This window comes from Trichechus manatus, unplaced genomic scaffold, assembly GCF_000243295.1.
Source record: "Trichechus manatus latirostris isolate Lorelei unplaced genomic scaffold, TriManLat1.0 scaffold00245, whole genome shotgun sequence".
In the NCBI taxonomy this organism is placed as follows: domain Eukaryota; kingdom Metazoa; phylum Chordata; class Mammalia; order Sirenia; family Trichechidae; genus Trichechus; species Trichechus manatus.
In genome coordinates, this window is record NW_004444181.1 from 2,335,001 (window position 1) to 2,356,193 (window position 21,193).

General features: G+C 47.1%; 1 protein-coding gene across 1 annotated transcript in view; it reads right to left on the reverse strand.

Annotated features, from left to right (window-relative positions):
* The window catches only part of DOP1B (DOP1 leucine zipper like protein B), a 145,101-nt gene that overhangs the window by 42,413 nt on the left and 81,495 nt on the right, over positions 1–21,193 (reverse strand). The window contains exons 14-21 of the mRNA XM_023724416.1: positions 18,647–19,331; positions 16,614–16,885; positions 8,994–9,146; positions 8,076–8,176; positions 7,177–7,367; positions 3,659–5,288; positions 2,736–2,847; positions 1,969–2,157 (exon numbers count right to left, since the gene is read on the reverse strand). Of these exons, the coding sequence (XP_023580184.1) occupies positions 1,969–2,157; positions 2,736–2,847; positions 3,659–5,288; positions 7,177–7,367; positions 8,076–8,176; positions 8,994–9,146; positions 16,614–16,885; positions 18,647–19,331 (3,333 nt within the window). The remainder of the gene's footprint in view (positions 1–1,968; positions 2,158–2,735; positions 2,848–3,658; positions 5,289–7,176; positions 7,368–8,075; positions 8,177–8,993; positions 9,147–16,613; positions 16,886–18,646; positions 19,332–21,193) is intronic.

Consider the following 21,193-nt stretch of genomic DNA (forward strand, 5'->3'; position numbering starts at 1 on the left):
CAAGAGTCCACCAGCAGGCAAGAGTCCACCAGCAGACAAGAGTCCACCAGCAGACAAGAGTCCACAAACAGGCAAGAGTCCACCAGCAGACAAGACTCCACCAGCAGACACGAGTCCACCAGCAGACAAGAGTCCACCAGCAGACAAGAGTCCACCAGCAGACAAGAGTCCACCAGCAGTGTACAGGAGTCCACCACACAGTGCCCTGTACACAGCAGGAAGCAAACGTTTGTTGAATGAATTTGCTGAGTGCTTACTATGTCCTCAGCTACCTGTTGAGCCTGGGGCAGAGGTGTCCTCTCCATCCCACCACGGCTGCTGCTCTAGAGAAAATACTGAGGTCCCAGCCCTTGGGTCCTTTGGGGAGGGCTTGGAGCTAAGTGCTCAAGAAGCATCAGCCATTGTTATAACTAACCTTTCCATCAGCCCATAAGGTGAGATACCAATCACAGCCTCATTTTACAGATGAGGAAACTGAGGTTCAGAGAGGTTGAGGGCCTAAGGGTTTTCTACACCTTTTTTAGAGCAGACCTGGGCTTTAGGGTGGTTCTTGTAGCAGTTTGAAATGCTGCTGATATCCCGTATAGGGTGCCCTTTAACCTACAGAACATTCTGGAGGCTGCCTGTTCACTGCATTACCTAACAGCATGCAGCCCTGTGCGTCAGACTGCCTGGGTCTAATCCCAGCTTCCTCATTATTATATGCACAAGTATGGGCAAAGCACTCCTTCTCTCTGCACTCCAATTTCCTTATCTGTAATTTGGGAATGATGATAGCACCTGCCTTGGAGGGTCAGCATGAGGACTAAATACCATGATAAACGCAGAGCACTTTGGATGATGCCGGGCATCACGCTTCCAACTGAAGGAACAGGTTAATGAACTTGCCCCAGGTCAGCAGGGAGCTGAGCCACCCCATTCAACCAGGGCTATCAGACACTGTGTAAGCCCTGCAACCCCATCTAAGATGCTAGGCGCTGTCAGATAATTCTGAACACTGTGACACAGTCAAACTGAGCTGTGTGCCTGGACGTTCAAGAGTCTTCCGAAGACCAGACTTCACGGTCTGACTGAGACTGGAGGAACAACGGAAAGCATGGCTCCTGGATTCTTTATCAGCCCAGAACTAAAACAATTTCCGAGGCCAGCTCTTCAGACAGGGATTGGACTGGACCATGGGACGTAAAGTGATACTCGTGAGGATGTGCCTCTTAGCTCAAGCAGATATAAGAGACTAAACGGGCAGCTTCTGTCCAGAGGTGAGATGGGAAGGCAGAGAGGGTCAGGAGCTGGCTGAATGCACATGGGGAATCAGGGGTGGAAAGGAGGAGTGTGCTGTCACAGTATGGGGAGAGCAATTAGTCACATAACAGTGTATGTATAAAGTTTTGTATGGGAAAAAAAAAATAAAAGAGTCTTCGGAGGCTGAGCTGGTTAAAACCGAGGGAGAGTAAACCATGGTTGTGTGTCAGGTTTAATAAAAAACCTCAAAGGTACCCCAGTATCCCACCCTAATGTGCCCGTGTTCCAAAGGCACCATTAAAAACAGAGCATCAAGGTTAGCTGTGTTATCAAAGCAGCTTTAAAGAAACAGTAAGGACACTAGGTACCCCCATTGCCATACCCCAGAAACCTAATTTTTAGTTATTTAAAAAAAAAAAAAAAAAAAAGCAAGCAGAAAAATATAAGAAAATAGGCTGCCACTCACTCATAAAGCCTGAACATATTTTTTGGGGAGGACATAAATCAACCCACATCAGCTCCCCCTCTGGCCCCTAAAATTCGTGCCCTTTTCACATTCCATGAACATGAAACTGGTTCGTAAGAAACACACTGGAGATTTCTAACGTGGGTTTCACTGAGCACATTTTGTTTAGTTATTGGACTATATATTCATGTATATGTTTGCTATTAGTGGGATAATACAAGACAGAGGAAATAATAAAATCATAAAGGAAGGTCTCTTACTTTTGTGGTTTTAAAGTAAACGGAAGAGGACCCCTTTGTGGCCCCGAGGAGATCGACGGGTCTCTTTTGAGTCTCTTCTTTTCTGAGCACGTTCCAGAGGAGTGCCATGGTGTTCACAATTCGTGGCAGCTCTTCCAGAATGGCGTTCTTGGCATTTCTCAGGTTGGTGGTATCACTTACCGCAGTGGTCTAGAAAATTAAAATGAGCCCATGACATGCACTTGTATCTGCGAGACAGTTTCCCTTTTGTGAGGATGGTGTCACTGGTGGGATCAAGTCTGGGAAGTTGAACTCTCTTTGAAGCATGCCATACACATGGGGGGCTAGAAGCAAATACACTTCCCTGTGCATTTAAATCCACAGTTTTGTTTCAAAGAGAGACATCTAAAAATTGTTGAGTACGAGGCTCCAAATTATGAAAATTTTCAACTATACAAACAGAGCATTAGCTATATTCAGAAATTTAATCCCAGAGAGGGTAGAGCAGCCAACAACTAAAATATCTTCCAACTCAGATTTCACGAACATCACGAAACTAAAAAATATGTGGAAAACAGATAAATATAGCCTAAAACCAAACCAGGGGATTTACCTTTTATCAGTACGCCACAGAAGAAACAATGGGCAGGAGCTAAAGGAGACCGGGAAGGGGCAGCAAGAAACCACAGTTACCAGTCCACACCAGTGGCCCTGGTTTGAAAAGTCATGACCCAGTGTACACTAAATAATACAGTGAAGTTACCTTGAAACCAGGAAAATGAAATTACCTTTTTGCTTTGGTTGGGTTGTTCCAAAAGGCAAAAGTGACCAATGGTTGTGAGACCTTCCAATAGAGTAAGCGGATAATCCGGAGAAATGTTTTCCCTCTTGGAGGTCATGCTTTGGTGAAAAAATGAGAAACTCATTTTGAGAATTTTGAAGAATGTGGTTGCTTTTTTTTTTTTTGCCTTTTTATAAAAATTGAGGTAAAATTCACATAAAATTAACCATTAATCACTTTAAAGTGAACAATTCAGTGGCACTTAGTACAGTCATCATTTTGGGCAACCACCCCCTCTAGGCCATAAAGGTTTTTCATCCTATATATAAATGTATAAAGCAGGCAAAGAGCACTATCTTAAATAAACTGGGGCTCTCAAAGTGAAATAGTATAAAAATGATAAGCATCTCTTGTGCTATTTTACATACACAGAGTCAGTTTGGGAAAATGTTGTAGAATTTCTGCGAAGGTGATTCACATTTTTACTTCTGTTTTGCAGAAATAGCAGAGAGTGAGTGCCTTGCCCATCAACACTGAACTAACCCGGGTAGCTGCATGGAATTAAACATAAAGGATCTGAGTATTTAGTTTCTTGTTACCCCTCTTGACAACACCAAGGTTTCTGCTTAGCGTGAAATGACCCTCTGGAATCTATTCAATACAAAAGCTGTAATTAAAAACAATGAGCACCAAAGGGGTCTGTGTAGGTCCCTGGGTGGCCAGTTTGTGCTTGGCTGGTAACTGGAAGGTGGGCGGTTTGCAGTCACTCAGTGGTGCCACAAAAGAAAGGTCTGGTGATCTGCTTCTGTAAGATTACAGCCAAGAGAACCCTATGGAGCAGCTCTACTCTGGGACACACGGGGTCGCCATGAGTCGGAATTGACTCAACATCAACTGACGACAACAACAACAGCAAAGGGGACGGTGTACCTGATGGAGAGCTTCACGGATTCGCTTTCATACTGCTTGACCAGCTCATCCAAGTTCTTGCAAATCTGAACCACGAAGGGCGCCACCGTCCATCCCAGGGACCTCCCAAAGTACGGCAGAGAGTGCGTGACCAAGCTGACCCAGGCTGGGTGCATGCCATAGCCATAGGTGGGCTGCAGACCACGCACCACGGCTGAGACCAGCAGGCCCTGGGAGGTGAGGGGGTGTGGCTGCACGTACTGCAGGGCGCTGATGGCCTGCTGGAAGCCGAGGGTCCGCCGCCACTCGCGGGACAGCTCGGGCTGGCTCTCCACCTCCTCTTGGGCCTGGCCCAGGTGGTGCTCCAAGACAATCAGCACCTGCAGGAGTTTGAGCAGCTCGATCTGCAGTGGGTGCTCGCTCCAGATCTGGTCCTGGCCCAGGTTGATGAGGCTCTCCTCAAAGAGGCTGTCCTTCTGCAGCGCCCTGTCGCGCTCGGAGGTAGCCAGGCTGTAGCGCTTCTGGCTCGTGTACATGGATGCGGACAGGGAGAGCAAGACAAACTCCTGCACTTTGCACCTCTGCAGCAGGCTGTGGATGAACTCCACGTTCTTCCCTTCTGAAGACTTGGCCATGGAGACCAGCTGCGTCATCACTCTGATGAGAACCTCAACGCTTTTGACCTGCACATCCCGGTTGCCGAGGATGTCCCGGTGGGAGACCTTTAGGTAGCAAGGGTAGTAGGAGCGCAGGAAGCTCAGGCACAGGTAGGTGAGGAGCTCGATCAGCAGGGAGTGCGGGCACATGTTGGGGGACTGGGTCTGCAGTTTCCCATAGAAACTCTGGCCCACAAGGGCCTCCTGGTGGCGCGCGAGGAGGTTGGAGATGAGGTTCAGGTGCGCGGTGGAGCTGGTGTCCATGCTGGTCTTGGACACGGCCTCGATGAACTCCTTGGGGTTGGTCTTGAGCACGGCCTCCAGCACTGAGAAGGCATAGAGGACCCGCCGGGAGTCATAGGGCTGCAGGTACAGCAGAATGTGCTTGAACAAAGCCTCAAGGGTCTCCTGCCGCTCCCGCTGCTGCTTCAGCAGCCGGGACGTGGTGAGAGCCTGCAGCTCCAGGTCGGCCTCCTCATCGCTGGACAGCGACTCCGAGGCCTGGGTCTTGTCCGAGTCCACGCGCACCAGACTTAATTTGGCACTGGACTTGAAGCTTTCCGACTGCACGGTGGTCAGCAGGGCCGGGTGCTTGACGTAGGCTCTGCCGACCACAGGGATGGGGGCGCAGCAGTTGTCGTCGCTGCTCAGCTCCCATGGGTCGCGGGACGGGGACGAGAAGGAGGATGTGTTCTCGCTGTCCGTGTGCCCGGAGCTCGTGTCTGCGGACTCAGTGTGCTCGCTGCTGTCTGGGATACCCTGCGCGGGCCCGTCTGGCAGGCCCGTGTCGCAGGGGAGGTCCTCCTCACTCAGCTCGCTCTGGGATGGGCCCTTCTCTGGCTCCTTCTCCACTTCGGCCCAGATGGCTTCGCGGTCCATGGTGGTGAACTGACTCAGAGGCAGGTTTTCCTCGGAGCCGCCTTCTGGAAGCTCAGGTGGCCCGCATGCTTCCTTGAATGAGGTTTTCTTCCTGTTGAACCAACGATGCAAGTTTTCTGAAAATTAAAGTGACCGAGGACTTCAGAAGTGAAGGGTTAGCGGTGATGAACAAACTTTAGAGTGAGCTTTGTCTTAAACCAGACAGAAAGGTTGATTTTAAAAATAAAACATCCACAAGAAACCATGGCACTATAACCGAGATTCCATTATCAACAGAAGGTAGGCCCACAAAGTGCACAGATCTTTTAAATGGTGAAGGACTTGGTCAATTTACTCACACTGTCATAAGAAACATAAATATCACAACCTTTTTCAGAGGCAATTTGAAAAATACGTATTATTTTGGCCTAGGGGTTTCCTTTCAAGAACTTTATCCTCCAGAAATACCAGGAGAAGGGCTTCAAGTTTATAATAAGGGTAAGAGTATACACTGAAACATCATATGTAAAGACAAAGTGGAAGGTAAACGGAACATCCACAGTCAGAGGCTGACTGAGAAAATCATGGTTCATACGGGCAATGACTACTGTGTGGGTTTTAAAAAGATACATCTGTGTGTACTGATCTGGAGCTGTGCAGGATATATTATGTGAAGAAAAATAAAAACAAAGACAGAAATCAAGCTGTAGTACTGTATGCAAAGAACGAGCTCATTTAAGAGAGATTATATCTAATATAGAGATAGTGATGGTACCATAGTAGAATTCTCACCTGACATGCAGAAGCCCCGGGTTCGATTCCCGGCCAGAGTACCTCATGCACAGCCACCACCCATCTGTCAGTGGAGGCTTGCAGGTTGCTATGATGTTGAACAGTTTTCAGTGAAGCTTCCAGACTAAGATAAACTAGGAAGAAAGACCTGGTGATCTACTTCTGAAAATCAGCCAATGAAAACCCTGTGGGTCACAACAATATGATCTACAATTGATCATGAGGATGGCACAGGACCGGGCAGCGTTTCGTTCCACTGTGCAAGGGGTCGCCATGAGTTAGGGGCTGACTCAATGGCATCTAACAACGAAAGCAATATGCAGCTATATGTGCAGAAAAAGTCTGGAAGAATATCTGCCAAATCATTGATAGTAATTAGCTCTATCAGCTGGCATTACAAAGGACTTTCACTTATGTCTTTTACTTCCTTATTTCAACTTTTAAAAAATAAGCATGTTAGTACTTCTGTAATCAGAAACTAAACACTTTTAAATACTCAGGGCTCTTTAAAAAGAAGTGAAAGCCAGAAGTCTTTGGCATTGCCAAACATTTTTAATATGTAACTTTCATCAAATCTATTCCGTGAACATTAAGCTAGATTAGAAAGGAGGAAGAATGAGATATTAGAAACAGACAAGCTGCCTGAAGTGCACAGGAATTTTTAAAAACAGATTTCTACAGGATTACAGAGGTAGGGTAGGGTAAGCAGTCTGTGTCTAGCTTCTTCCAGGGAAACGAAACAGTGGAGAAAAGTTCTCTCCTACTAGGAAGTAGCAGAGCACTCCTGGGGTCAATGGAAAACATCAATTAGAAGAAGCAGCAAGGTGGTGCTGTGAGAAGCAGAGCACCAGGCCTTTCTTCCTAGACCCTCTTAGTCTAGAAGCTCCTCTGAATCCTGTTCAGCATCATAGCAACCTGCAAGCCTCTACTGACAAATGGGTGGTAGCTGCGCATGACGTGCATTGGCTGGGAATTGAATCCGGGTCTCCCATGTGGAAGATGGAAATTCTACCACTGACCACCAGTACCTCTTATAGAACATGACTACCAAAAAGAATGAGAATTGGATATACTTTCACACCATCTGAATGTAGTAGAACCACGAAGTGGGTGTTTAAGTTTCCTAACTGTAACCACAGGTCAGCTGAGGTCCAGTGAATCTGAGTCCACCCTGTTCGCCATTTTCCCCTCCCTGCACCAGGGGACCCTCGGGGGCCCTGCCCGAGTGCTCACCTGCCAAGTTCTCCTGCTTGAGGCAGTGGATGGAGGTCCTCTGGGTCTTGGGCTGGAGCAGCAGCAGGAGTACGGGCTCAAGGATGCGTGCCACATCCCCAAGAGAGAGTGCCCGCACCAGCCAGCCCTGGGCCGCTGCACCAATGGCGCCATCTGAGCAGGCCAGGCTGTCCAGGACGACGAACAAGGATCTGCCGGTGAGAACCACACAGCCATATCACCCCATCAGCTCAAACACTCAACTGCCCCTGTGCCGGGCACGGGGCAGACAGCAGACACTGGGGTAGAACGAGGTGGATGGTAGTGTCCTCCAGAGCCGGGTCGACCTTGGTTTCACGTTCAAATCACCAGGGAGCTCTTAAGACCCCGATGGCCCAGGCCTCACCCCAAACCAGATAAATCTGGATCAGAGGGTGGGGCCCAGGCATCGGAACCAGCTGGGCATCTCTCTAACACTGCATGTCTGGCCCCACACCTGGGGTTTCAGAGACTAGGCCAGGCACTTTTTAAAAACAACTTAGAGAAGAGTGTATCTGCAGTGAAATTCACACATTGTAAGTGGACAGTCGGTGACCTGAAAAGTGTCTACACTCAGAGTAACACCATTCCAGTCGAGGTCTAGAACATTATGTCTCCTCACAAATTTCCCTCATCGGAGGCATTTTGTATTTTGATGCAGGCCTGGCCTCCTCCCTCCCCTGACAAATTAAGAAAATCTCTAACACGCAGTCACATGTTTCAGGCTTAAAGTCATGTAGAGTGGTCATGGTGTGCACCAAGAAAACAGGTCATGACCTCAATCACACACCTTTCTCCCCACCCCCAGCCCAACACGCTGACTCCGAGCCCCTGCAAAATTTTCTTCACATTGAGGATAAATTATGACGAAGACGCCTCACCTATCGAAGGAGCGATTGTGAGACGTGACCCGGCTGCCTTGGATCTCTCTCGTCAGGTGCCATATCACGGAAAATCTAAAGAGTGCTTCCAACCGTGTCCCCTAGATCCGGAAATAAATCAGAGTGAACCCTGGTTTAGTAACTAAACAGCTGTTTTTAAGTCAGAGTGAATCTCATTTAAATAACCAATGGAGGGTCTCAACAGAAGTCACAGCAAAGATGCTGTATTTTCACTGGCAGCAAGCACCTCGCTTGGCCAGAAGGAAGAGGAAAACCTGCAGCCTCTCTCTTTTCGTGCTCATGTTAACAAGATGCGCTTTGAGTAAAAGTGCACACCAGACTCAGAGGTGCCAGTGTCCAGGGTCACCTTGCATCCACAGCATTCTCATGCCCTCAGAAGGGCCAGCTCCAGAGTCTCCAAGAGCAGGACACACACTTGACTGCAAAAGAGAGCCTGGCTGAAAAGGACAACTCTGTAAACCAGCTGCTGTGGCGTCGACAGCAACTCAGAGGAGAACTGCACTCCAAAGGTTTCAATGGCTAATCTTTTGGAAGTAGATTGCCAGGTCTTTCTTCTGAGGCATCCCTGGGTAGACTTGGACCTACACCCTTTCAGACAACAGCCCAGTGTGTTAACCATTTGCTGTTTTGCCAATGGCTCGATAAGCCATGCAGGTACTCACCGGGCCCTGAATCATCATGGGGACTGGGGCAGGTTTCCCCGTGAGCCTTAACATGGACACAAACTCATGTTTCACACTCTAAAGGGGATGGCTCAGGCTTCCAGAGACGCTTCAAAATCCTGCAGTCCCACTGAGCCCCAGAAGGAAGTCCAGAGCCTGCCCTGGGCATGGAGAGCTACCAACCAGCCCAGCAGGGGGCCACTGCAGGAGGGGGTGCCAGTTCACTACCACTCACCTTGTCGGGGTCCAGGAGGGCGTGGCAGATGATGTCCTCACAGACATTGGCCGTCGGAGCCAGGCAGTGCAGCCGGTAGAATAGCTCTACGCAAGTGACGTGGTGCTCCCGGGTGTCCTTCGTCAGCTGATTCCAAAGCACACGGGCCACCCTCTGGGGCAAGGAGGAGGCACACGGGAGAGCGGGTCAGCCCAGGCATGACGGCCACGTCCTCCTCACATCGGTCCAGCCCCAGCCCCAGTGTGTGGACTTCCACCTATACTTGTTTTGTGAGGGTCCTCAGTGCAATGAGGACCACCAAAACAAGCCAAGCCAAAACCCACTAGGACTCATCCCAGCAACAGGCAACTCTGTTCTTAAAAATTTCATCATGTCAAAATACATATAACAAAAAAGTTTCCATTTTAACCATTTTTCCTGTTCTTCAATCGTACTAGTTTTATAGTTTGATGTTTTGACAAATGTAGATACTCATGTAACCATCACCCTGATTGAGAACTAGAACCACAGAAAGTTCCTTTTGCGGTCAGTTCTACTCTCTCCGTCTACACCAGACAACTGACGTGATTTCTATCATTACAGATCAGTTTTATCTGTTCTGACCTTTATATAAATCGACTATATACAGTATATAATCATTTGCATCTGCCTTCTTTGGCTCCACATAATGTATCTGAGATTTAACCATGTTGCTGAGTGTATCTGTGGTTAGCTCATTTTCATTGCTCATTAGTATTCTATTGTATACCATTACGGCAACTGGTTTATCCATTTACCTGCTGATGGACAGCTTGGTTGTCCATTTTAACCATTTTTAAGTGTACAATTCAGTGGCATTAATTATATTCACCAAGTTGTGCAACCATCACCATTATCTATTTCCAAAACCATCACCCCAAACAGAAACTCTGTACCCTTAAACATAACTCCCTACTCGTCCTCTTCCCAGCCCATGGTAACCACTAATAACCTGTTGTCTCTATGCATTTCCCCATTCTACGTAACTGGCAGCTTTATAAGTTTAAACCTGGAGGTTACTGACCAGTGAAGAGCACTGAGGCCCTGGCCCAGACCTTAGCATCACTTTGAGAAAGGGTATCAATCAGAAGCCAGAATCTGGTGGTTGAAGCGTCCTTCAATGTGCAAGTGCCAGGCCTCACTCTGTGCCACCATGGGGGTTCCAGAGATGCACCCGCTAGGAGGTCCAGTGGGTTTGCAATGGTGCCAAGGAGCACCCAGTCCTAAGCTAAACATTATGTACTTGATTCCCTCGCCTGGGTGGTGCCAACGGTGAGCATGCTCGGCTGCAAACTGAAAGGTTGGAGGTTTGGGTCCATCCAGTGATGCCTTGGAAGAAAGGCCTGGTGATCTACTTCTGAAAAATCAGATATTGAAAACCCCATGAAGCACAGTTCTACTATGACACACATGGGGTCTCCATGAATCAGAGTCGAATGGATGACAACCGGTTTGGTTTGCTCACACTGGCTGTCTTAGTCATCTAGTGCTGCTATAACAGAAATACCACAAGAGGAGGGCTTTAACAAACAGAAATTTACTCTCTCACAGTCTAGGAGGCTAGAAGTCTGAATTCAGGGTGCCAGCTCCAGGGGAAGGCTTTCTCTCTCTGTCAGCTCTAGAGGGAGGTCCTTGTCATCCATCTTCCCCTGGTCTGGCAGCTTCCCGGTGCAGGGACCCCAGGTCCAAAGGATGTGCACCCTTCTGGCTCTTGTTTTTTTTTTTCTGGTAGTATGAGGTCCCTCTCCTCTCTGCTTGCTTCTTTTATATCTCAAAAGAGACTGACTCAAGATATAACCTAATCCTGTACAGTGAGTCCTGCCTCATTAACATAACTGCCTCTAATCCTGCCTTATTAACATCATAGATATTAGGATTTACAACATATAGGAAAATTACAACAGATGACAAAATGGTGGACAATCATGCTATACTGGGAATCATGGCCTAGCCAAGTTGACACACATTTTTGGGGGACACAGTTCACTCCATAACACTTGCTATGTGGTGATGTGATGGCAGATGCTTGGCTCACTTTCAGGACACAAACTGCACCCCTGATCTCGTTCTCCCATCTCTCCAGTCCTGACCTTAGCCCTTTAAACCTCTGGGATCTGCGATTTCTGGCAGCCCCTCTCTAAGTCCCAGGGGGGTCACAGCAGGCCCAAAAAGGTGAGGTACAGAAGGAGGTCAGTCCCCATTTCCAGGGTGAACTGTCTGGGGGCATCTTCCATGTTACAGAAGACACTTATGTCTCATCTATTGTAATATTCTAGGCACATTCTAGATCAAATAACTTCTTTTTCTGGTCCATTTTTTTCCTATATGATAACACTGTCTTTTCTGCACAGACTAGGAAGAAAGGCCTGGCAATCTACGTCTGAAAACCCTACAGACAATGAAAACCCTATGGATCACAACAGAACACTACAATTACCAACAGTTACGAAGATGATACAGAATGGGGAACCCAGGGTGAAAATGGGGAGAGTGCCGACACATTATGGGGAATGAAACCAAGGCCATGCGACACTTTATGTACAAACTATCGAATGGGAATCTAATTTGCTCTGTAACCTTTCACCAAACGCATAATAATAATAATAAAGATGATGCAGGACATGGCAATGTTCTGTTTTGTTATACATAGAGTTGCCATGTGTCGGGAACAACTTCACAGCAACTAATAACAACAATAAATCTGGCTTTATTCTCTTCTGCACTTTGGGCAGCAAGAACACTGGTATGTGAGCTGCTCTGTGGGAATGAGAAAAAGGCCAGCAGCCCAGGTGGAGATCTGGAAATAGCCCTGCACTGGGCCACACCCTGGCCACTTGGGCTGGCAGCTTCACCTTTCCTAGTTTCCAGATCGGCAACATGGGCAAGCACAGTCACACTACCCGCAAGCATGAGAACTGTATAACACATAGAAGTATACTGCAGGACCAGGCAAGGAGTAGATACCCAGGTGTTTATGAAATCTGAATGATAATAAAAATCAAGGCTTCAGAAAGAACTTGGGAAGTCTACCCTATATCACCAAAACAAGGAGGAAGCGGTTAATGCTGTTATTTTTATTCTTTTAACATTCTTTTAAGGAGTCCCTGGGTGGCATAAATAGTTAAGCATTCAACTACGAGCCAAAAGGTTGGCAGTTCAAACCCACCCAGAGGTGCCTCAGAAGATAGGCTTGGTGATCTGCTTCCAAAAGCCTTGAAAACCCTGTGGAGCACGGTTCTACTGTGCACGCATGCGGTCGCCATGAGTTGGAATCGACTTGACAGCAACTAACAACAATGACAATATTCTTTCCCAAAGATTCACGGACTATATTCTTTCCTCTCTTTTCCTCCTTGTGCCTAAAATGCAATTATGCTAAACTTTCTGATCCACAGAAGACCAAGGAAAGACCTGCCCAATCATCGCTGCCTATAGTGGAGCTGTTCCTGGCTTCAAGTTCTACAGATTCGAGATCTACCCTCTAAGCCAACTTTGGCAGAAAGAGGAGGAGGTGCACTCAGGAGGAAAAGCTGAGAGCAATGGGATTGCACGTGGGCTTAACGCTACTGATGGCTCTACTGCGCCGGGGTCAAAGCGAGCACATGCAGGGGTCCAAGTGAGCACACGCGCAGGGGTCAAAGTGGGCGCGCGCGAGGGTCAGAATGAGTCAGGATTGGAGTGAGGATCTCCACAGACCCTCCCCCAGCAAAACACCCACAACTGGTATAAACCAGTTTAAAAACCGAACCATTTAAAGTTTCTGGAAATTGTTCTCATGGCATACAGCAGATGAAGACACACTGATTTAGGAAAATTGACTAAATCTTGGTAAGAACAGGGAGTCTGAAACATTTGACCCATGACCTGCTCCCTTCGCCATCCCCAACTCAGCTTGACAGAAGCTCCACTCCAGGTGAGTGTGACCAAGAAGATGGGCTCCCTGTCCTTGTGGCTCCCAGTCAGGGCTTCTGTATCTCCCCAGGAGGGACGGACACCAGCCATTTCTCATTCCCTGCTCCGTGCTGCAGAAGTTAAATTCTTGGTGAGTGTGGTTAAGAGGGCTCCCACCCTCCACCCAGCCACCATTCTTAGGCAGAGGCTCTACCCCAGAATACGGGGGCTCCAAAGTCCTTATAAGTCAGAATTGACTGGATGGCAATGGGTTTGGTTTTTTTTGGACTGTCCCTTGTGGGCCCAGAAGACCAGAGGCTATGGCCCTTGCCCAGCACCCTGAAGGATGTCACTCTAATAGAAACGGACCATTTGACAGTGCAGAGATTTTGCACAGGGGAAAGGCAGCCATAGAACAGAGAGCTCTGTAGCCCCCCCCGGGGGAAATGACTTTATCTGGAACAGAGCATGGGAAAGGTGAAGCCTAAGAGCACTCTGAGAAACAATGGCTATTTGGGTGGTAAGCCATTAAGAGGAGGCTGGTAGCTCCCTGAGAGCAACAAGCTAAGCCTTAGGACTAGGAAAGAGATAGCCAAGAAGAGTTCCTCTAGGTAGAATGAATCTCAACGACTGGCCTCAAAAACTACCCTTGCGTTAGTGGTATTTGGGGTCTTAAAAGCTAGCAAGCAGCCATCTAAGATGCATCAGTTAGTCCCAACCCACCTGGAGTAGAGGAGAATGAAGAACACCAAAGACACAAATTAAATATTAGCCCAAGAGACAGAAAGGGCCACATAAACCAGAGACTTCATCAGCCTGAGATCAGAAGAACTACATGGTGCCCAGCTACCACCAATGACCGCCCTGACCGGGAACACAACAGAGTCCCTGATGGAGCGGAAGAAAAGTAGTGGAAGAGGCTGCACAGGCCTGGCTCACTATTATTTACTCCCCATTACTAACCGCCACACTGTCTCATGATCTTGTTTCTCCAGTCTCTACAAAAGGTTTAAGATTAACCGATGTTCCTCCTTGGAGAGTGAAGCACAAGTGATAATGATCTAAGGATAAAAACCAAACAAAGCACCCATCCTGTGGCAAGAAAAAACCAGGATGTCGCCAGATAATCCCCAAGGATGTCACCAGATAACCCCCAAAAACACCAGTAGAAGATTAACTCATCTAAGACATCACCACCTCAGGGGGAAACTAACACAAACTTCTAAGATACATAATCCTGTCCCTATAAAAACCTTCAGCCGATCTCCAGCGGGGGAGATGGGTTTTTTGGAGGAATCTATTCCCCTCTGTCTCCTATATATCGATATATAATAAACCTCTTGCCGCTCACCTCACCCTTGTCTCAGAATTGGCTATTGTGGCAAGCGGCTCCAATCCACATTATTGGGGTAACAGTAGAGTGCAGAACTCAAATTCTAGTAAAAAAACAAGACTTAATGGTTTGACTGAGACTGAAGAGATCCCAGAAGACATGGCCCTTGGACTCTCTGTTAGCCGAAAACTAAAACCATTCCTGAGGCCAACTCTTCAGACAAAGATTAGACTGGACTATGGGATATAAAATGATACTCGTGAAGAGTGAGCTTCTTAGCTCAAGTAGATACCTAATACTAAATGGGCAGCTCCTGTCTAGAGGTGAGATGAGTAGGCAGAGAAGGCCAGGAGCTGGCTGAATGGACATGGGAAATCTGGGGTAGAAAGAAGGAGTGTGCTGTCACAGTATAGGGAGAGCAACTAGGGTCACATAACAGTGTGTATAAATTTTTGTATGAGAAACTAACTTGAATTGTAAACTTCACTTACAGCACAATTAAAAAAAAAGCCAAGGAGGTGGGGGGAAACTACCCTTGCAAAGGGATCTGAATTTAATTGGATCAGAGTGTGGAGTGATTTATGCCTCAAGACACTGTCGATCGCAAAAGAGCAATCAGCTAGTAATTAGTGGAGCTTAACAGAGAGATCATGGAAGAGACAAAGAGTTCTGCGAAAACCACCATCAGCCCAGGATGGCTGTGCCCACAGAAGGCTGCACTCCCCAAGGAGCCCACCAACAGCTTCACATGGCAAACACACCGCTAAAATCATCCAGCCAAGTCATTAAATAAACAGACAAGCAAACAACAATTATACCTCATTCACACGCACAATTTTAAAATGTCTAATAAAATCCCTTAGTGTCTCAGACTTTTCAGCGTGTCTGCCGCCCTACCCCTTGCAGGGGAAATTCGTTCCATTCACAGACCCCCGAGCGCCTGCCCTCTCAGAACCTGTCAATGCTACAGCAGACGGGACAAGCAGAAGACACCTGACCCAAAGGTGCTTCACAGACAGGCTGTTTAATAGATGTTAAGAGTCATTAGCTATGGGAACCAAGCTTGAGGGTCATAAGGCAGACTTAAGACCAAGGTAGCAATCAAAAGTGAGGTGAACCCTGGCTGGTAGTGAGCAGACGTGCCTGCCGCGTCAGTGCCCAGACAGAGAGGGCAGCCCCAGGGTCTAACAGCTTCCCAGTCTAGACACCAGGAGAACCAGCTGCATTCCACTCCCGCCCTTTGAGTTGCATGAGCTCTCTCCACCCAGCAACACTATGGAAGAAAGGCCTGGCAATCTGTTTCCATAAAGATCACAGCCCAGAAAACAATACGGGGCAGTTCTACTCTGCACACATGGGGTTGCCATGAGCCAGGGGCCAACTCAACAGCAACAGGTTTGGTTTGGTTTTCTCTCCATCTTTGTCATGAACTTCAATCTTATCCTGAGGTAGCTAGAATAGCTTTCAGCTTCCTGCAATCAAATGAACCTTACAGTATGTAACTTCAAAGTATTTTCTTACTGGTGGTCCAGTGGTTAAGCATTTGCCTATTAACCAAAAGGTCGGCAGTTCAAATCCACCAGCCATGCCTTGGGTCACTGTGAATCGGTATCGACTTGACGGCAAAGGGTTTGTTTTTTTAAGAAAGATTATTTGTGGAGATGGTGAGCAGGTGTTGTCCATCTTTTCTCGGGGACAAAGTAAGCAAATAAACCGGTTGCCATCGAGTCGATTCTCACTCACAGCGACCCCATGGGACAGAGTAGAACTGCCCCATGGCGTTTCCAGGGAGTGGCTGGTGGATCTGAACTGCTGACCTTTTGGTTAGCAGCCAAGCTCTTAACCACTGTGCCACCAGGGCACCCACAAAGGCATAACCCATTGCCCTGATGAGCTGATTCCGAGTCATAGTGACCCTACAGGACAGAGCAGAACTGTCCCATAGGGTTTCCAGGGAGTGGCTGGTGGACTTGAACTGCTGACCTTTTGGTTAGCCGCTGTAGTTGTTAACCACTGCGCCACCAGGGCTCCTGACAAGTACTGTCATCCTTTAACTTCTTTCCTGAGGCTAGATCACCTCAAAGCTTTTAATCTTACAAATCAGGGCACACACTTTTTTTTTAGCACTAGTTAGATTATTTTAAAATCCTCACATGTGAAATCTGGTCAGCCTAAATCTGAACACAAATATTTACTGAGTAGTCACTGCAGGGCTAGAACTGGGCCGAGACCCTGGGATACAGAGACGGACAAGGCAGTCTTTGGTTCAAGTAACCTCTCTAGTTGCCACTGGAGCCGCCATATTCCTTACCACTGACAACCACCACCACCTCGGGGATGACTTTCAATAAAAGGTCTGAGGAAGACATGGGAAATACCTGGTAGAAGTCTGTTTTCTCTGCAATGACTTTCAATATCCCTGGAGCAATCGGAGGAACTGTAACCATCTGCAGCTTGCCGAAAAATGGGTTGTGTCCAGAGCTTTTATAGCGTTTCATCTTGTCTTGGATGACGAGTGCCAGCGACTGGGAATGGTTGATCACCTCCAGCAGCGTGGAGATGGCCACATTTTGCAGGTAGCAGTCGGCCACACAGCAGCCAGTGGTCATAAGGGACTTCATCCAAGACGGAAAGCTGGGGTCACACTCTCCTGGAAGGAAGCCAGTCAGAGAAATCACACTTGAAACAAACAGGACCACATGTGAGTGGCGCCCCGGCTTTCAGATTCTACAGCGCCCTTGGAGCCTGGAAGTCGCCTGGCCAGCAGTGTGCTCACCTCTTGGCGGTGGCACCGAGACGCTGTCGTCATTCAGGCCAGAGGAAAAAACGAGACTCAGGCTGGTTTCATAGGTTTGTCAGAATATTAAAAATTGCAAATGTTAATCTAAGGGCTTACAGATTTCTTAAAATGTTTTTTGGTTGGTTTGTTTGCTTTAATGCTTCCAAAACCAAAAAAACCACTGCCACCGAGTTGATTTTGACTCATAGTGACCCTATAGGACAGAGTAGAACTGCCCCCCAGAGTTTCCAAGGAGTGGCTGGTGGATATGAACTGCCAACCTTTTGCTTAGCAGCCAAACACTTAACCACTGTGCCACCAGGCCTCTGTTTTAATGTTTAACCAAAACCCGTTGCCATTGAGTGGATTCCAACTCATAGTGACCCTACAGGACAGAGTAGAACTGCCCCACGGGGTGGATTTGAACTGCCGACCTGGTTAGCAGCTGAATACTTAACCACTGCGCCACCATGGCTCTGTTTTACATACACTAAAATTCACATTTTGCGGGTAGAGTTGAAAATGTTTTCCGGAGGCTCTCTTTGCAGTAGAGGACATGCCATTAGCCTTGTTGTTGTCACTGCTAGCTGCCATGGAGTTGGTCCCCGACTCACGGCAACTCCATGCACAATGGAATGAAATGTTGCCCGGTCCAGTGCCATCCCCATGATAAGTTGTGGATCAGGCCATTGTGATCTATAGGGTTTTCACTGGTTGATTTTTGGAAGTAGATCACCAGGCCTTTCTTCCTAGTGCATCTCTGGAAGCTCCAACGAAACCTGCTCAGCAACACAGCAACATGCAAGCCTCCACTGCAGATGGGTGGTGGCTGCCCATGAGATGCACTGGCTGAGAACTGAACCCGGGTATCCTGCATGGAAGGGGAGAACTCGACTACCGAACCACCACTGCCCTCCGATTAGCTTTAACAGAGACTAAAAATACTCTGAATGTATCAATTCTGAATGTTTTTCCAAATATTGTCATCTGCAGTTAATGAGAGCCAAGAGACAAACTCTATGTGAAATTTAATGACTACAGGAGAGGAGATCTTTGCCCAAAGTGCCTGCCTTTCTGATCAGTCTTTCTTGAATTCCTCCTTCCCCTCGTTCCCTTTTTTGTTTAGTGTTCTCTGCCTTATATAAACCTTTAGCAATAGATACCATGAAAAAAATTATTTACCGATTATTTTTAAGTACCTTTCACGTTCCGGCATTATGATGGGCCGTGCGGGTCATCCAACATTTAAAAATACAGACCCGACCCTTACAACCTGCAATTCAGTGAGACGTCAATTAAAAACGTACACAACTAACTATAATAAGGAATGAAATGAATGCGGCCAAGAGTCCCTTCTTGGGAAACATAATTTTAGCTAGTCGGTAAATATCACTCGTGTACGTAATATCGGGAAGAAAGGCCTGGCAAACTATTTCAGAAAATCGGCCAATGAAAACCTCATGGATCACAATGGTCTGATCCACAACCAGTCATGGGGACGGCACAGGACCGGCAGCGTTTCGTTTGTTGTGCGTGGGATCACCATGAGTGAGGACTGACTCCGTGGCAGCTAACAACAACAAGCAGCAGCATTATTTCAAAAATAGACCTGACACAGGGCCGCCCGCTCACCAGGAGGCTGGAAGAGCATTTGGCAGAGCTGCTCCATCTCCTCCTCGGACAGGTAGACGGGGAAGGTGGCGCAGTCCAGCAGCAGGTGGCAGGCGGCAGCGAAGGCCCCCCTGCAGTCTTCCCGTGAGCCCCCCAGGTCAATGACCACCTGGGCAACATCCCAGTCTCCCTCTTTTTTCCTGCCAGGGCTACTGGGCAAAGATGACGGTGATGTCAAACTTTTCATCTTAAATGGAGACCCTCGAACCGTGAACAAGTCTGAAAGCATCTGCTTGAACTGGGGCACAGTGATGGCCCTGGTGTCCCATGAGTTCTTCCTGCTGGTATCCTCAGCGATGGCATCCTGTGTCCCACTCTTGTCCCTCTTGCCTACGGGCTCTTCTGACTTGCCTTCTTCTCCAGATGTGGTTAGTGGGACCCCAAAAATGTTCTTGTTGGCAAAGTTTGTGATGAGCTCTTGGATGCAATGGAAGGTGTGCTGCATGCTCCCACCCTTCTTCCAAACGTCATCTCTTTCTGGGGAGACCCTGGGGACCCTCAAATGCTCAGAGAGCTCTGGCGATGACGCGCTCAGCCCAATCCCACTGTCTTCAGATTTCAGGGGAGGAAATGGAGCATCTTCATTGCCCGGAATCACAGCCTTTGTTTCTAAAATGATCTCCCCGTTGTTGTCTTTCACCGGACTCTGCAAGAAAGGAAAATTTGAATTGTGCCTCTCTTAAGACCAAGGGATTCCAGATCAGTTAAACTGGGCAAACCATGAACTTGTCTTTCCCGTTTTTAAAAATAACTCTCTACCAAGATAGTCCCTGGGTAAAAGTATATAATAAAGTTAAGAAGATACACAAATAAGGGCGAAAGGATAGGGCTGGGAGAGCCCAAAGAATAGGTCGCTGGACCACCTTGCTCTTTGTGGAGGCTGGCTTTTGAAGCCACTTTGTATTATGCACTTAGACCCTTCAGGGTTCAAAAAAGTTGTTTAATTTTTTCTTTTAAATATGAATTAGGAAACTGGCTGAGGGTAAAATAAAGACATAAAGAAATAAGAAGAGAAAGGTAAAACTGTCTATTAAAAAAATTTCTCTCTCTCTCTATATATTTATTTATTTTTTAATTGAGTGGCTTTTCCAGAGTGATGATACTTTAACCTTCAAGCGATCATTTCTCTCTTTTCTTATACTGCTACTTAAAGAATATAACATTAAATATGATACTCTTCAGCATTTACACTGCTCTCTAGGGAAGAATCAGAAGGTATCGCACAATTTTTGAAGCATATTATTTATGTTTATAGACTGACACTTTTTTATTTTAATTGTCATGATTTAAGTGAAAGTTTACAATTCATGTTAGTCTCTCATACAAAAATTTATACACACATTGTTATGTGACCCTAGTTGCTCTTCCTATACTGACAGCACACTCTTCCTTTCTACCCGATTGCCCGTGCCCATTCAACCAGCTCCTGACCCTCTCTGCCTTCTCATTTCGCGTCCGGACAGGAGCTGCCCATTTAGTCTCATGTATCTACTTAAGCTAAGAAGCACACTCTTCGCAAGTATCATTTTATGTCCCATAGTCCAGTCTAATCTTTGTCTAAAGAGTTGGCCTCAGGAATGGTTCCAGTTCTGGGCTAACAGAGAGTCCGGGGGCCATGTCTTCTGGGGTCCCTCCAGTCTCAGTCAAACCATTAAGTCTTGTCTTTTTACTAGGATTTGAGTTCTGCACTCCACTTTTCTCCTGCTCTGTCAGGGACTCTCTGTTGTTTTCCCTGTCAGGGTGGTCACTGGTGGTGGCCGGGCACCATCTAGTTCTTCTGCCGATGCTTAAATTTTGTATCTTAAATCTATTTCAGGACTTTTTTCCTGACAGCTAATTTAGCTAGAACAAAAGGAACTAATCTCTACAGTGAGGTAGCAAATCAGCAATTAGACTTTAAGTGGAGATTCCAGTCCTATTAGGAAGCCCTTTTGCCTCCAAACACGAACCAGTACACAGTCAACTCTCTCTCACCTGTGCCTCACTCTCTCATCTGTCCTCACACCTGCCATCCTACTGAACAGACTTCAAGGGAAAAGTCTCAACTCCCTAAACAAACTAGACAGTAAAAATAATTCCAAAACATGGGCCTCAAATGGTTTGGGGGGCCATGATAGTCACAGTTGTTTTGGAGAACAATTGGTTCACAGCTCTCCACGTTTAAAAGGAGCATGCGTGCCTTTGGTTGCAATACACATCTAGAAACCCATCCTGCAGAAGCACCTGCACAAAATGTACAGGGATGCTGAAGACAGCAGGAGATGGAAGCAAGCAAAATAACATCAATGGGGGAAGGGTTGAAGAAACTATAAATCCAGAACTTAGACTATTATACAGAAGTTAAAAGAGTAAGAAGCCGCTCTGTAGACTGATATGGACAGATGTCCCAAAAGTACTGTTTAAATGAAAATCCATAAAAGTCAGATAATAGTGGATAATCTCAATTTTTATAAGTGTATGTATTTATGTATACACACACTGTATACACACACACACACACACACACAC